At 43.1% G+C, this 15,845-nt stretch overlaps 1 protein-coding gene across 1 annotated transcript in view; it reads left to right on the top strand.

The window, feature by feature from the left end:
- The window catches only part of Wdfy4 (WDFY family member 4), a 234,798-nt gene that overhangs the window by 47,581 nt on the left and 171,372 nt on the right, over positions 1-15,845 (top strand). Inside the window, exons 12-13 of the mRNA XM_031361883.1 lie at positions 2,182-2,759; positions 14,277-14,370. Coding sequence (XP_031217743.1) covers positions 2,182-2,759; positions 14,277-14,370 — 672 coding nt within the window. The remainder of the gene's footprint in view (positions 1-2,181; positions 2,760-14,276; positions 14,371-15,845) is intronic.

The raw sequence follows: 15,845 nt of genomic DNA, 5'->3' as shown, positions 1-15,845 counted from the left end.
GAAAGTCTCAGAGAAACGTGTACTGTTTGACATCAGTACTGATGAGGTTTTGGTCAGTCTTGGTGGCTGACTTATCTTTTCATGCATATGTCCCATGACCAGACACAAGGTCAGTCTCAGATAAGCAGACTAATTTACATGCCCGTGTACATTACATTGCTGTGTGGATTGTCACTCAGAGCGAAGAGGCACCACCGCAGAGTTAGAGTGAGTTTCCTCTTTAGCTGAAGCAATGCTTCTTAGTTGGAAGAGAGCGGCTCAGGCAGAGAGGGGTTTCCAGAGATAATGGTAGGTAGCTGTGACTGTCTAGACAGACAAGGGCCTTGCCCATCGTGTCCCATGAGCCTTCACACTTCCTGAGCATCCACCTTTCTTGAGGAATCTGGCTCTGACGCCTTAATGTAGACTTGTCTTGAAGGGCTGGTCTGTGGGTTTTGTTTGTTGTTGTTGTTGTTGTTTTGTTTTTTGTTTGTTTGTTTGTTTTTGAGTACCTAGGTTTCCCTACTTGTTGACCTTTACCTGGTAAGCTTTATGTCCACATCATTAGCCATGTGGTTAAGTCACAGCATTAGCTCTAGGCCCAAAGTGGGAGTCTCTTTTTCATTTTTGACCTTTGAACCATATCTGAAACCTCCCAAAGTTGATTCTGAACAATGGCCTTTTCCTTGATCCATTATAGCACTAACTTCCTGAAAGAATACAGCAGTCAAACCCATCTCCAGAGCTTACTACAAAGGCCATCCACTATCCAAAAATGTGTCAGAGATGTCTGGTCTCAGATGTGTTCTGGTGCTATCTTTGAGGCCATACCCAGGACCATAGGCTTTAAATATTTATGTAAACTTATCCACACCTCCTCCATTCCCTCCTCCCACACTCTCCTCCCTCCCTCTTTCTTTCTTTCTTTCTTTGTTCCTTTCTTTCTTTCTTTCTTCTCATTCTCCTTCTCTTCTGTGTGTGGTATATTTTTATACAGCGTGCATGGTGGTCAGTAAATGTACTTTGTACATGCTCTGTGAAGATTTGATTTTACAGGGAAATAAGGTTGCCTTTAGATATCTCAGCCAGCTGGAGGGTGTTGGGTTCTGTGGGTGCGCTGACTACTTTAGCTACATTTCCCATACAGGGTGTAGGCTGTCTGCTAGCTGTACACCTTAGATATTATGACGTATAATAGTCTAACCTTATGACTTATAACAGTGGCAAAATTACAGTCATAAAGAAGCCACAAAGTAATTTTATGGTTGGGGTTCACCACAACATGATGAACTGTATTAAAGGTTCGGAGCATTTGGGTTGAGAACTGCTACTCTAGGTTTGTCCCACCTTTTGGAAATCTTCCTCTTTATAACCAGCTGATGAGTATATTGCTTTTCCTCTCTCTCCTCATGTGGCAGAGCCCTGCTGCTTGTATGGGGAGGGAGGTAAAGGATAATATGGGAAGCTTTACAATGTCACTATGTATCTCCTTCACATCGGAGAGGTGGGCCTTTCCTCATCCAGGGAATTAAATGCAGCTCAATTCTATTGAGGTGAGCAAGTCTGGTGTGGTTCCTAATCAAGTGGATTCCTAGTTTGGTGGAGAGCTGATGCAACTTCCAAGCAACTACAGGTGTGTGTGTGTGTGTGTGTGTGTGTGTGTGTGTGTGTGTATAAAAGTTATGTTCTCAGGATGGGGTGAGAGCTGTGGACCAGGGGTCAAAAACTTATTGTAGAGCAGTGGTTCTCAACCTTTGTAATGCTATTACCCTTTAATATAGTTCATTATGTTGTGGTAACTCCCCCAACCATAAAATTATTTTGTCACTTAATAACTATAACTTACCTACTGTTAGAAATCATAATGTAAATATCTGATATGCAGGATATCTGATATGTGACCTCCCCCCCCCCCAAGAGTCACAGAGATAGAGAACCTCTGTGAGGGAAAGACATTTATATAAAGATGCCAGCAGGTAGATGGACCTTTGAAGACCACGCTTTAAGGAAAGACATGCGTGGGCAACCTAAATTAGTAACTAAATGAACAAGATTGATATCACAATGTCTGAGAACTGTCCATCTAGGTTGCCTAGTTTCTGGGGTGTGTGACTAGCAGCGCTGGGTCTTGGTGGGTGGGCTCATAGGTGGTCTTGATCTCGCCTGCTGGATGTCACGAATTTTCTTTGCTTGTTCTTTCAGTCTCTGCTCCGGATCCTGGAGACCCCCAAGGGCCATGCTGCATTCCGTGTCTCCAGTGGGTTCAATGGTCTGCTGTCCCTGCTTTCTGACCTGGAGGGGTCCCTCCAAGTACCTGCTGTGCCAACTTGGGGTGCAGTGTCCCCCAGCCAGACCCTGGAGCTGGTGCTACACACCCTTTGTGTGGTGTCTGCCGCTCTACACTTGGACCCTGTCAACAAGCACTTCTTCAGGAGCAACGGGCTCTTTGAGAAGCTGGCCGAGGACCTCTGTCTGCTGGGCTGTTTTGGGGCCCCAGAGGAGGAGTGCGCTCGGCAGTACTCTTCATCTGACACGAAAGCCAGGCCCTTCGTGGATTTGCTGAGCTATGCCTCTTCCTCCAGCTGCCAGTTCCCACCCAGGGTGCAGAGCTGCCTACAGATTCTCAGCTTCCTAGAGGGCATGGCCAGTGGTACCCTCCACCTGCGCGGAGACCTGATGGAGCCAGCCAGCGCTGGGCAGGAGCCTTCTGTGGATGCTCGAATGGGAGAGGCTGGTGGCCGCCAAGGCAAATTCAAGCAGTGGCCAGACCTGGAGGAGAGGTTAGAGCGGGGCTGGCTGCTTCTGCTGTGGGTCACCAGTGGGTCTGTGGTCCATCCCTTTGTTATACAGATATCCCCGTGGGTATAGTGGGTAGTGGGTGTGTCAGAGAGTTGACAGACTCCAAGCTCCTCTATCCTGGTGGCTAATAGCCAATCTGATCCAAGTCAGCATAGGGCTAGAATTGTCTGTTGATTTGTTTGAGAACCTGTAAGGCTTCTGGATGCCTAGAAGGCAAGAGCAGGCCACCGTGGAGACAGACTTTCTCCTCTGGGATACTTTGAGCTCCTTGGAGTTTAGGTGGGTTTCCTGGGCATTCAGGGTGCCTTGGCCTCTGTGGTCTCATCTTCAGAGTGCTGTGAGGGGATAGGGTGAGAGCTTTCAGTTTGTTAGGACTGAAACCGCAGGTCCAAACCCAGGGCTCTTTTTTTTGTCTTTTGTACCACTGCTATTTTTTCCTAGCAAAGACTACCTTCTCCTTTCCACAAGCTGTACCTCTCAATAGCTCCGATTTTTGCTAAAACCTTTGACTGTAGAAGAACTTAGTTCCACTAAAGCAAGGAATATGAGGACCCATCCCCACAAGTTTGGGGGTGGCAGGGGAGAGGAAAGTTCATATGTCATACAAGCAACAAAGACAGATGATGTCAATGCTGTGGTGACGTCCATATTGGGAGTCAGTACAGTTTGTCCCAAGAAGGTCCCCATTTTCCAGAGGTGAGAGCGATGGTAGTTAAATCTCCATATACTGAGGCAATCATAAATACATTTTGTTTTGTGAATAATTTGGGCTATTAATGGGTTTTCTGTTTCTAATTTTGCATCTGTGGCCATGCCATCATAAATGTACCCAATCCTGTTTAACATTGCATCCCTGCATAAGCCAAAGTGGTCACAGGTCACACTTGAGTCACTAATTTTAAAGGGATTTAGTACCTATGTTGAGAGTCTTTGGTTTCTCTGTTTTTAGCTGTTTTTACTATTAAATTTAAGTTTCCCAGTTATGGGTTGGTCTGTCCCTGTTCCCTGGCAATCAGTGTACAAATATTCTAGAGGTGGGCTATGTGCTAGCACTTACCACCAAACCTCCACAAGCCTGGGGTTTTCGTGTGGAACAAGTATTTTTTTCCTTATTAATTAACTAATTAATACATTTTTAATATAGTAGATATTTTCTTTATTTACATTTCAAATGTTATCCCCTTTCCTGGTTTCCCCTCCAAAAACCCCCTAACCCCTCCCCCATCCTCCTGCTAACCAACCCACCCACTCCTGCTTCCTGGCCCTGGCATTCCCCTATACTAGGGATATCAAGCCTTACAGGACCAAGGGCTCCCCTCCCATTGATGACCGACAAGGCTATACTCTGCTACATATGCAGCTGGAGCCATGAGTCCCTCCATGTGTACTCTTTGGTTGGTAGTTTAGTCCCTGGGAGCTCTGAGGGTACTGGTTAGTTCATATTGTTGTTCCTCCTATGGGATTGCAAACCCTTCAGCTCCTTGGGTCCTTTCTCTAGCTCCTTCATTGGGGACCATGTGCTCAGTCCAATGATTGCTGAGAGCATCCATCTCTGTATTTGTCAGGCACTGGAACAATTCTTACTAAGAACAAATTTCTATTTATTTTGAACTTGCCAAATTAAGTCATTATTCAAGCTTACCCCCATTATATTTGTCCAATTTTCAATTTTTCAGAAAAGGCTGCTCTTTTTGTTTGTTTGTTTTTGTTTTTGTTTTATTTGGTTGTAGTTTTAAATACAGGGTTTCTCTGCTCAGCCCCGGCTGTACCAGAAATCACTTTGTAGACTAGGCCAGTCTTGAACTCAGAGGCCTGCCTCCGATGTGCAGGATTTAAAGGCATGTGTCACCACCGCCTGGCTACCTGCTCTCTCACTCTCTCTCTTATCTCACATTATCTGCAATTACAAGCAGAAAACTACTAGAATTCTGAAAACTGGATGCATTTTTGTTAGCTCCTTAATAAGTAGAGTCACTTACTCAACTCTCTCTCAAGATAGGAAGGGGTAAGCTTTTTACTGTGTTGCTCAGGTTAGCCTCAAACTTCTGGGCTCCAGATACCCGCCTGCCTCAGCCTTGTGAGTAGCTAGGAATGCAGGTGTTTGCTGGCAGGCCCTGGTGTCTCTTAGCATTTGTCTTCTGCCGGGTTGTGTCACCTCACATCTCAAACATCCTACATAGTGACTGCCTTGCCTCCCTCCCTTCAGCATTTGTCCAGAAATTCATTTTTAATTTGTCATGTGAACAGTTTTTGGCATTTTTTTTTTGTTTCTCTAACCTCAGTGTTCTCTTTTCTTCTCCTTCATTCTTATCTTCTCCATTTGGGCTTATTCTGGAATCCTTTTCTTGCTTTGGATGGCTAGGAGACCAATCTGGGTTTTAAATCCGTGCATTTCTCTATATCCTCTACAGTCCCTGCTTGCTACCATCGGTGTAACATTGTTATGCAGCTCCATGCTTTTCTGCCTTCCTTTGTGATCTGTGCTTGGTGTCTTTGTTGCAGTGTCACAGACCAGCTCTCCTCATCTTCTGCCCTTCACTGCCATCTTCACTACAGAGAGATAAAGTTGACTGCATTCTTCTTATTGTTTAGAATTAACTGGCTTTAACTACATGGCCATAAAGGTGGTAAACTTTCATAAATACCACACATTGGAATGGAAAGAATCCACACCCTCTAGTTGTTAAAAGATTATTCAGTTTTGACCATTGAATCACATCCAGAGTTGTTTAATATTATTAAATTGTAAATCAGCTTGGTATCTCAGTTGTCAAGAGATACATTAAAACCACTATAATAGGGATTATGTGTCTATTAATGTCTTGACATTTATATTTACTTTGCATACAAAGTAACATGCTTCTTTATGGTAATTTCATATATAACTTACTTCTGTCTGATTCTCTTTTCCCATCTCCCTGGCCCATCTCTCACTATACCTTTTCCATTCCCAGCATCCCTTCTACTTGTCTATCTCATGGGCTCGACAACCTTCCCAACTCCCGTCCCTGAAACTCTCCCACCTCGCTCACAGTCTCTTCTAGTTTTCTTGTCTCTACTCACATTTAATTTTGGATTGTTTATTTTGCAGGGTGAGTGATGTTGATCTAACTATTCTTCAGGTGTATATCCATTTTCCACTGTGTTATTTTATATTTGGCCCGTTTTCCTTCATATCTGAGCAGCTGGATTTATAATCCAATGCGTCTATTAGTATTCAGTGCATAATCTCTCTGTTTGGTATTTTCATGATTATCCTGAAGTAATTTAACAGGCCTTTTCAAAATGTTTAAAGTTAAATTTTGCCTTCATCTCCATTTGTATTAATACAGAAAGAACTGTGGAGTTCTTATCACTACTACACTAACTTGTATATTAGTGTTGATTTGTAGTGCAGTTTCAACTTTATTTCAATTAAATCTCTCAAACGTTTTATCTATTTTTTACTCAAAGTTTATTTAGACTTATCTCTATAGTTTCCATACCCCCTCTCCTCCTTACACTAGCACCTTTTAATCTGGAATTATTTTGTTTCCTGTAGAATACCATTGGAATTTTTTCTTTCTTTAAAGTCCATTTGTGACAAACTCTCTTAAGTTTTATTATCCTGAAACAATACTTATTTGCTTCCTAATGGTTGGAAGATGGATTTGCTCGGCATGCACTTTGGACCGACAGTTGTTTTCTTAGAACACATGAAAGGTCCCCTTAGCTGTTGCTTTCGACTGTGGCTATTAACTAATTTTCTCTTCTTTGGAAAAATCTTTGTCAGTGCCATAAATTGATTTCTCAGCTTTGTTTGCTTTCTTTAAAGAGCTGCATTATTCCTGTTTTGTGGTTTCACTTCATGTATCCTGGTGTGGATTACTTTGAAACTTTATTTTGCTTGATATCCATGGAAATTACTATATCTGGAAACCTCTGTCCATCATCATTTCTACATGTTACTTTTATTGCTCCTTTCTAATCTTTTAAAAATATATGCTATAGATTTTTGGACCTAAGACAGACAGACGTGTGCTTCACTAACCCATCCTTCCCCTTTGTCTCAGTCCCTCTCTTCTCATTGTCTCTTGGTACTCACTATTCCCGAAGTCTATGCTGGTCTCTCTTCTACTTCACCAAAGTCTCCTACTAACTGTACCTAATCTGATGTATACCATGATATCCTTAGACTTTGTTTCAAAATTTAGAGGCTGCAATTTACACATACACACACACACACACACATACAGGGGGGGGAGGGGAAGAGAGAAAGAGAGAGAGAGTGAGAGATGGAGAAAGAAAGAGACAGACAGAGACAGAGAGACAGACAGAGAGACAAACAAAGACAGACACAAAGAGAAACAGAGAGAGGAGTACTTCTTAGTCCTTTAAAAATCAGCATTATGGTCTTATGGTCCTTTTCCTGGGCTCACTTATTTATGTCTCTCTTATTTTTGCAACCACATGGATCCCAATGATTTTATCCTGTGTTTTTTGAGAGTCTGATCCTATGCCCATGGCTGTCCTTAAAAGTTGCTTGTGTGGGGTGTCACAGTTAATTACATCTCATAAAGTCTCCATGAAAGTGATCCTTCTCTGGCTTCCTTGGTTTTCTGAAGCTATAGAGATGCCTGCTGGAGTTTGTGACTGCCTTGTACCAGCCAGGCCTTGCAAAGCATATGAGTACACACCCCACGTGTACATGTCGATTGGCTGATCTGTACATGTCGATTGGCTCATCTTCCTGGAATTTGCTAGATGCTGTTGTCTGGGAGCCATTAGGCACTTCTCATCAGCCACTGCACAGTGCAGCTGGTAGAGGTGACCAAGACAGCTCAGCCAGTCAAGAGGGTCTCAAGGGAGGGAGGAAGGGAGGACTGAAAAAGACAATTAGACAAAACTCTAACATGACTCCAGCCACTGTGGAGGCTAAAGCAGCTTTATTTTTTCCCAGTCTGCTTTTATATCAATCTAGGTACATCTAAAAATCATTGTCAATTCTTAGATCAAAGACAAAGCAATCAAGCAAGGCAATAAACAAAGAGATCACTCCTGGTAATAATGAAGCAAAGCAGTAAACAAAAGATCGCACAAGGTAGTAATCAAGCAAAGCGGTAAACAAAGCCCTGAGGTCACCTCACCATTTCTAGGGTCTTATCAGGATGACTGAGATAAAAGTAATGCCACACATTCCTAGGCTGAGTTTAGGACAGGCTGCAAGATTGACAGAAGGAAGACAAGAAAAGGACTGTCCACAGGCTCTGCTCTACCGAGCACCCACTGAAACCTTTCCTTTGCGTAGTGCATGCCAAAGTGCCATTGAAATGGTGTCCCCTTATAAACACAAACTACAGCCACAACTTACGCTCAGTCATAAGTATTGAGGACTGGCAGATATAAGGAATCAAAATTAGTCTCTCCAGCTTTGTATTAACCCAAATGTGAATATTCTTAATCTGAGCCTACTTCCTTGCCCAAGCCCAGTGACAAATGCTTGCCAAATTTCTAGAAGGGCACCAAGAGCCCTCCACAATTAGGGAGTGCAATATGGCTCTAGGTCTCCCTACCCCCTATAGAGGCCTCCTACTTTCCACACACAGTGCTGGGTATGGAATTCTGAGGATAGGCTTGTAATGTGACATGGATGGGAAGCTACAAGATTCACTGTGGCTGTATCTTTTAGAGGCCAGAAGGAAGTCTCTTCCAATCAGGAATCTCCCTCTTCTTCATGGTTCACGTCTTACTTACCCTTTGACCTCTTCAGCCCCGACCAGGCCTGTGAGACTAATTTTGATTCTTTACATCTATCAAAGTAGCAATCCTAAATACGTTCAACTGAGCTTAAGCTGCAGTTGTAGTTTGTGTTCATAAGGGGACATGATTTCAATGGCACTTTGGCATACACTGGGCAATGGAAAGGTTTCAGTGAGTTCCCTGCAGAGCAGAATCTGTAGGCAGTCCTTTTTTTTGTCTTACTTTGCTGTTGGTCATCTTGTAGCCCTGCCCTAATTATTCCTTAGCAAACACTGTCCCCTTAAGGATATAAACTAAATCTCTGTCTCTCTGTCTCTGTCTCTCTGTGTCTCTGTGTCTCTCTGTGTCTGTCTCTGTCTGTCTGTCTGTCTGTCTGTCTGTCTGTCTGTCTGTCTCTCTCTCTCTCTCTCTCTCTCTCTCTCTCTCTCTCTCTCTCTCTCTGTGTGTGTGTGTGTGTGTGTGTGATATGAGTGCAGGTTCCTACAGAAGCATGTATCCCCTTGGAACTGAAATTATAGGCAGTTAAACTACCTGACAAAGCATGCTGAGAACCAAACTCAGGTCCTCTGCAAGAGCAGTAAGTGTGCTTAACTGCTAAGCTATCTCTCTAGCTCTAGGAACCAGACTTAAAAGTTCCCATTGTGATTGATAATCAAAGCAGAGTTTAGAGCGTCTGTCCTTGAGACTCTCAGACTCTCTTCCTTTGCTAATATGTGCTGATTTATATTAAAGTGATGTTCACAGTTGTCAGGGGACAGTGCAGTGGTATTCTGTTCATTCATAGTGCTGGGACATGACTTCCTTTATAAAGGTCCCAGATATTTTCACCACCCTCAAGTTTTGCCCATATACCTTCCCCATTCCTTTCCTTAATCCCTAGGCAGTCAACAGTCTGCTTTCTGGCTCTGTGGTTTCACTATACTGAGTATGGCACAGAAAGAGAAAAATGTGGGTGGTCCTTTCTTTTGATCTGGCCTCTTTCACATGGGCTAATGTTTTTAAAGTTCATTCGTGTAATGGGATGTAAAATACCTCTTTCCTTCTTAGAGGATGAATACACTGCCATTGTGTGTGCACACCAATGTTTGTCTACCCTAGTAAGTGTTAGGGGATCCTTGATTGCTTTCACCTTTTGGCCACTAGAAACGGCGTTTCTGTGAATACTTATGTTTAAGTTCATATTTCCAGTCTTTTGACAATATACTTAGGATGAAATGCTGGGTTAAGCCGGGCAGTGGTGGCACACACCTTTAATCCCAGCACTTGGAGGCAGAGGCAGGCAGATTTCTGAGTTGAAGGCCAGCCTGGTCTACAGAGTAAGTTCCAGGACAGCCAGGGCTACACAGAGAAACCCTGTCTTGAAACCCACCCCCATCCCCAACCCCCCAAAAAAGAAGAAGAACTGCTGGGTTAAATGATGATCCTGTGCTTAACTCTCTGAGGAACTGCCAACTGTCTTTTCCCACTGCAGCTGAGGCAGTCCCACATCCCTGTCAGTGGCCTATGAAGGGTCCAGTTCTCTGAATGCTTGCCAACATTACTGTTCCTTTAAAAGAGCATTTTTGTGTGTGCAAGTGGTCACTCAATACAATTTTGATTTCCCCCAATAGCTAATGGTGGTGACTATCTTTTCTGGTGTTTATTGTATATCTATGTATGCTTTGGGAAAATGTCCATTTAACACCATGGCTGTTTTAAATTGGGTAAAAACCACAGACATTTGGTTGAGTTGTGTGAGCTATTTATTTATTGCAGATATTATGTCATTAGCACATGTATTATTTACAAATATTTTCTCCCATTCTATAAGTTGTTCTTCCATGTTTTAGCGATGCCTTCGGATACACGAGAGGTTTTAACTTGTGTCAAGTCTTATGTTCTTTTCCTTTTCTCTTTGCTTGTGATTTTTGCTATTGTATCTGGGTCCATGGCCAGATCGAAGATCATGGAGATTTACCCTGATGGTTTTTCTAAATTCTTATGCTGTGCCGTTGACCCATTTAAATTACCTTCTGCATATGGTGTGAATCAGAGTATTGGTCCCCTCTAAAACAGGTGGCCATCCAGGTGTCCCAGCATAATTTGTTGAAGAGGCTATGGTGGGGGGGTGGTAGCCTTGTTGAAAGTCAGATGGCAGTAGCTATTCAAGTTTGTTTCTGGATCCTTGAATTGATTTCACTGTTTTCTGTGTCTGTCCTAATGCTAACAGCACATTGTTTTGATCACTGTAGCTTTGTTGTAAGTTCTAAAGTGAGCAAGTGTGAGCTGTGCACCTCGGTTCTTCTTTGTGGACAACCCCTTTGGTGCTTGAGTTTCTTTCAGTTTTCCAATTGGTCCTTACCCTGTGGCTGTTCAGAAGTGCCATTTGTCAAGTTGAAGATGGGTTCTACTGCTTCTCTGGTTTCCAGCATGGAAGAGGGCTGGCATGTGTCAGATGCTTTGTGTGCAACAGTTGAGATGATCACATTGTTTTTCCCAAGTGGAGTATTTTATCAATGACTTTTCTATGCTGAGCACTCTTGTATTCCTGGCTTTAGACCTGTTTGTCGCAGTGTATAGTTCTTAGTGTATGCTGTAGGATATGCCACTGTGCTTAATCCGTGGATGGGGGGTTGTATGTGTGTTTATGTAGGATATTGTTCTATAGGTGTTTTCTGTGTGGTCTTTATGTGGCTTTGGTGTCGGGTGAGAACCAGGCTTCTTTGCTGGTTCCTGAGTATGCCAGGCACGCTTTTGCTGTGGGGTCTTTGCAATGGTAGCACCCTTTGCTTGAAATGACTTATTGATAGGTATCTGTACCCCGCTTTCAACTCATCTCCAAAATTCACTCTTGGTTCTTCTATCTCGCCTTACATTTTTTCTCAGTAGCAGTTGCCGTTTTTTTCATATAATAGAAGTTGGCTAGTCATTATTATATCTTATTAATTTCTTGTCTGGGTCTTGAGTTGATTTCTTTGCCTCAGTCATCTGTTCATTTAATCTCCTATATGGCCACTGAGACTATTTAAAAGCAGGACTCCGTAGTCTTTCTCTGGCTCTTCAGCTCACTCATTATATTTTGTTCCTGCTATCAAGAAGCTGTGAAGCTGTGGGGTGCTGCAGTGGCTAGTCTTCTCAGCCTTTGGTTTGTTTCTTTGTTAAGTTTTATGTGTCTGACAGAATGAGAGATCCCACTTTCTTCCCCCACACTATTTCTCTGCCTGTTTTATTTTACCAGAATCATCCTGGCGAATGGTCTTCATCTGGGTTTACGTTCCTCATGACTATTTAGGTGGGAGGGAAAGCCAAGAGAATGACAGACTCAACATCAGTCTGTCATAGTAACCTGTAGCAGAGGATACCTGCACATTTCAGGTGTGTCTTAGAGGAGGTGTAGAGATAGCTGTACTTGGGTAGAGAGTGGAAAATTTTGGCTTACAGGTTTTAGAGCTTCAGGTATTAATGATTAAGTGGTAAAATGAACACTGGAAAGGAGGGGGAGGAGAGAGAAAAGTCTGAATGAAAGATATATGCATTAGAGGTCTAAAGGATAAATAAACAGCATGATAGAGCATATGGCAGAGCAGGTGCATGCAGGTGAAGAATAGCCATGAAAGCCTATTCTGGGAGGTTCTAAGCTATTGGAAGACAAGTGCACAGATGCATAAATAATATAAATAATAAATAAATAATATAAATAATAAATAAATAATATAAATAAATAAAAACAAAATATAAGTAAAAGTTTACAAGAAAGGAAACACAAAGGAGATATGATGGCACCAGTCATGTTTCTTCTGAAGCTGCTTGCTGTGAGCTCTCGTTCCTCCCCATGAGCCACCTCAGTGCCAATTTCTGCTGTGGGAAGAGGGGACTCCTGGACGAGACTCAGATAGACCATGTGGGCTAACCTTTGGCTGGATCCCGTCTATGATGCCTACCTTAAAGTGACAAATTTGGTTTCTGATTTCTGGTTCTTTGAAGTCCTCCCTCCTTCTCTCCCTCTTCCCTTCTCCCTCCCTTCCCCTCTCTTTCTTTCCTTTTTTTCCCTCTCATTGGGACTGAGTCTTTGAGGGCAGATGGAAAGCCCAGCAGTTTGCATTCACCTTTGTCTTTGGGAGGTGACTGTCTCACTGTGCAGATGGACTACCAATTTGGTCACAATGAATGATATTCTTAGTGTGCTCTAGAATTTGGTGCATAGCACTGTGGAACACTTGTGTCTGTGTACATCTGGGAATTGGTCTGCAGTTGTGTTGGTGGTACTGTATGCTTATCCAGTTTTGGTATCAGGGTTACACTGACTTCAGAGAATGAGTTTTTCAGTGTTCCCCCAACCCTTGTTGTTCTGTGGAACACCTTGAGAAACATTAGTGTCAGTTGTTTCTTAAAAGTTTGGTAGAATTAAGTCACAAATCTGTTAGTCTAAGCTTTTCTTTTTATTTATTTATTTAAAAATATTTTTAAAATTACATCTATCTTTCTACTAATCAACTCATCTGGTGTGAGTGTGAGTGCATGTTCATGCATGTGAACACACATTCCTGTGAAGCTCAGAGGACAGCTTGTGGGAGTTGGTTCTCTCCTTTGCCATGTAGATTCTGGGGGTGAACCTCAGATCTAATGCTTGGTGGCAGCAATTTCACAAATGGAACCACGTCGCTGGCCCAGGGCTTTTCCTTGTGGGGAGGTCTTTTGCTATCTCTTCAATTTCCTTGCTTATGGATCTGTTTAAATTATCAATACATTCTTGACTTAATTTGATGGTTCACATTTCCTTAGCAATGTGTCCATTTTCTCAGCATTTCCAGCATCTGGTTGTTTGGTGATTTGGTTCCTTCTTCCTCACTGACCATGAGGAATTTGCTGGTTGACTGTGTTGGACATGGCAAGTCCCTTCCCAGCTTGCCTTGCACATCTGTTCTTCTTGTGAAATACATCTGTTCCCTCTCCTGTACACATCTTCAATGGGCTTGTTTCAGTGACATTCCTTTGGGGACACACTGGATGACTGGGTAAATGCTGACTGGGAAGCGTGGTGATATAGGTGGTGAGCTCCATGGGAAAGGGAAATGTACAGGCTCTTGTTTGCCAAGTGGGAAAGACTTATTCAAGATGGTTACCCAGTGCCGTCCTGAGTAGGTCTCAGAAGCTGGGACATGCTGCTTGCTCCTTGTGCTCCATCTCTACCCTCTGAGGGAGCTTTCCTATTTATATTACTATATTTCTCTCACTTGCTTTAAGTTAACATATATTTTTTTTAAATATAGTATCTGAAGGTGGACACTTAGGCTATTTGATCTGAGACCTTATTCCTTGCGTAATTTTTCACCCCATAATCTCCTCAAAGCAATGCATTATCAAGTGTCCCACAAATGTTTCCACTTATGCCCTTTTCTATTTCATCTTGAAACACTATTTTTTTTCTCTTGAGGGACTGGGAAGACAGCTCAGCTGTTAAAGTTCTTGCTTTGCAAGCATGAGGACCTGAGTTCAATCCCTGGATCTCATCTGAAGAAAAATGAAGCAGAGTAGTGGTGCACGTTCATAATCCCGGCACCAACAAGTTGAGGCAGAGATGTCTATGTCCCTGGAAGGAAAATGTGATGCTGTTAACTCCATCTTACAGCTGGGCTACGATAGGCTCAGATGTATTAGCTCAAGGCACTTATTAGGTGGTGCACTGATAACATGGATCACAGTGGATCATGCTCTGTTTTAGAAAGATCTAGAAAACTGCACAGGTCATGTCATATGTCCTGTCTTCCCTATCTTTGTAGGATGGATGAAGGTGACGTCATGATCATGCATCCTGGGATCATTTGCATCATGGTGAGACTGCTGCCTCGTCTATACCTCGATGATCACCCACAGGTATCTTCTGATGAACACCTGCACTTTGTCTGTTACCTGGCTGATCTGTGGCATGACTCCCACTGTGAGACTTTCTTTGTTCTAGTGTACCATGATTATCAGAGTCACCCCTGGGCACAACCTCTTAAAGGGTTATGTCAGAATGTCTTAGACCCTTGATAGATCTGTGACCACCCGTCCAAGGGCATCCAAAGCAGTCAGTCATTCCTGTGCATTGGGTGATCTTCTAAAAGCAACAGGAGAAAAACATAGTTGAAGAATTTGGTTCATCTTTGCTTCATCCACATAGGGCATCCGTTTTAGGAAGAAACGACAGCTAATTGGTGCTCATACCATTTGACCATAATAGTGACATGGTACAAATTTTGCAGGTCCTCTGAGACTAGGGAAAAGGAGAGTGGGAAGGGGACTTACTGGTAGGGATCATACTGGTCTTACTAAGAAACAGTGGTGTCTGGTGTGGGAGTAAAAATGGCCTGAATATGGTCCATGTTCATATGTTCCCTTGTGATGTCACTTACTCTGCTTTCTGTTCTCCTGGAGAGCAATGACAGAGTGAACATGAAGCTGACAAGTTTGGAGATGCAGCATAGTGGCAGGGAATGTGTTGGATAAATGGACTACAAAGTTAGTAATAACTACACCATCACAATCCCAGGTCATGGGATGATACACTGCCAATAACAGACTGCATGCATCAGGGATTCTCTAAGCTTCCACTGCTCATTGATGGGTAGTCATCTTGGGTTGTAGGCACACTTCATTATGTTCATACAGTGAGTCCCCCTTTTTAAGCTGGGATTGACAGTATATTTTATGACACTGTGTGTCAACAGGGATGGGATATCCTCTTCATGATACCGGCTGGAATGGAACCTCACAGAGGCTTCTTCACTAATGGATCCAGCACTTTGAGACGAAGGGGCCACTGAAGCGCTAGCTCAGCTCCATCCTCTACCCGTGTCCTTGTCTCAAGCTGTCAGTATGGCCTGGGTCTCTGCCTCATGGTCATCTGCATCTGGCCTCTACCCGTGTCTCTGGGTGGATTCTTGGGAGGGAACACAGCAGCCCAGGGCTCTCATAGGCACAAAAGCAGAAGCTTTTAGAAATTCTTCTGGAAATTCAGGTCTGGAACAAGTCAACATTGTCTCCATAGCTTTTCATCATTCCAAGTGAATCGGTCACAGGTTCAGCTTAGGCTCAGAGCAGAGGGAGACACGCACCCCTCTATCAATGTGCTGTCCTGTGTGCACAGGAAAGGGGCATTTGCTGGGCCTCAGCTTTAAAGACCAACTTCCTTCAGTATCTAATTGACAGATTAAAGCATTCTACCTGTATACCAAATGCCTTGTTGCCACTGAGTTACCTGAAACCTGACTTTCTGAAAACTATCTTTGCTTCTGTATCTTATTGGCTAACACGGGCCTCTCTTAAGCATACTGGAGACTCAACACACATGGGATAGCCCCTCTGTG

Source organism: Mastomys coucha, unplaced genomic scaffold (assembly GCF_008632895.1).
Source record: "Mastomys coucha isolate ucsf_1 unplaced genomic scaffold, UCSF_Mcou_1 pScaffold9, whole genome shotgun sequence".
Lineage (NCBI taxonomy): Eukaryota > Metazoa > Chordata > Mammalia > Rodentia > Muridae > Mastomys > Mastomys coucha.
Note: the sequence above shows the minus strand (reverse complement) of the source record. Positions and strands in the feature narration are given on the sequence as shown.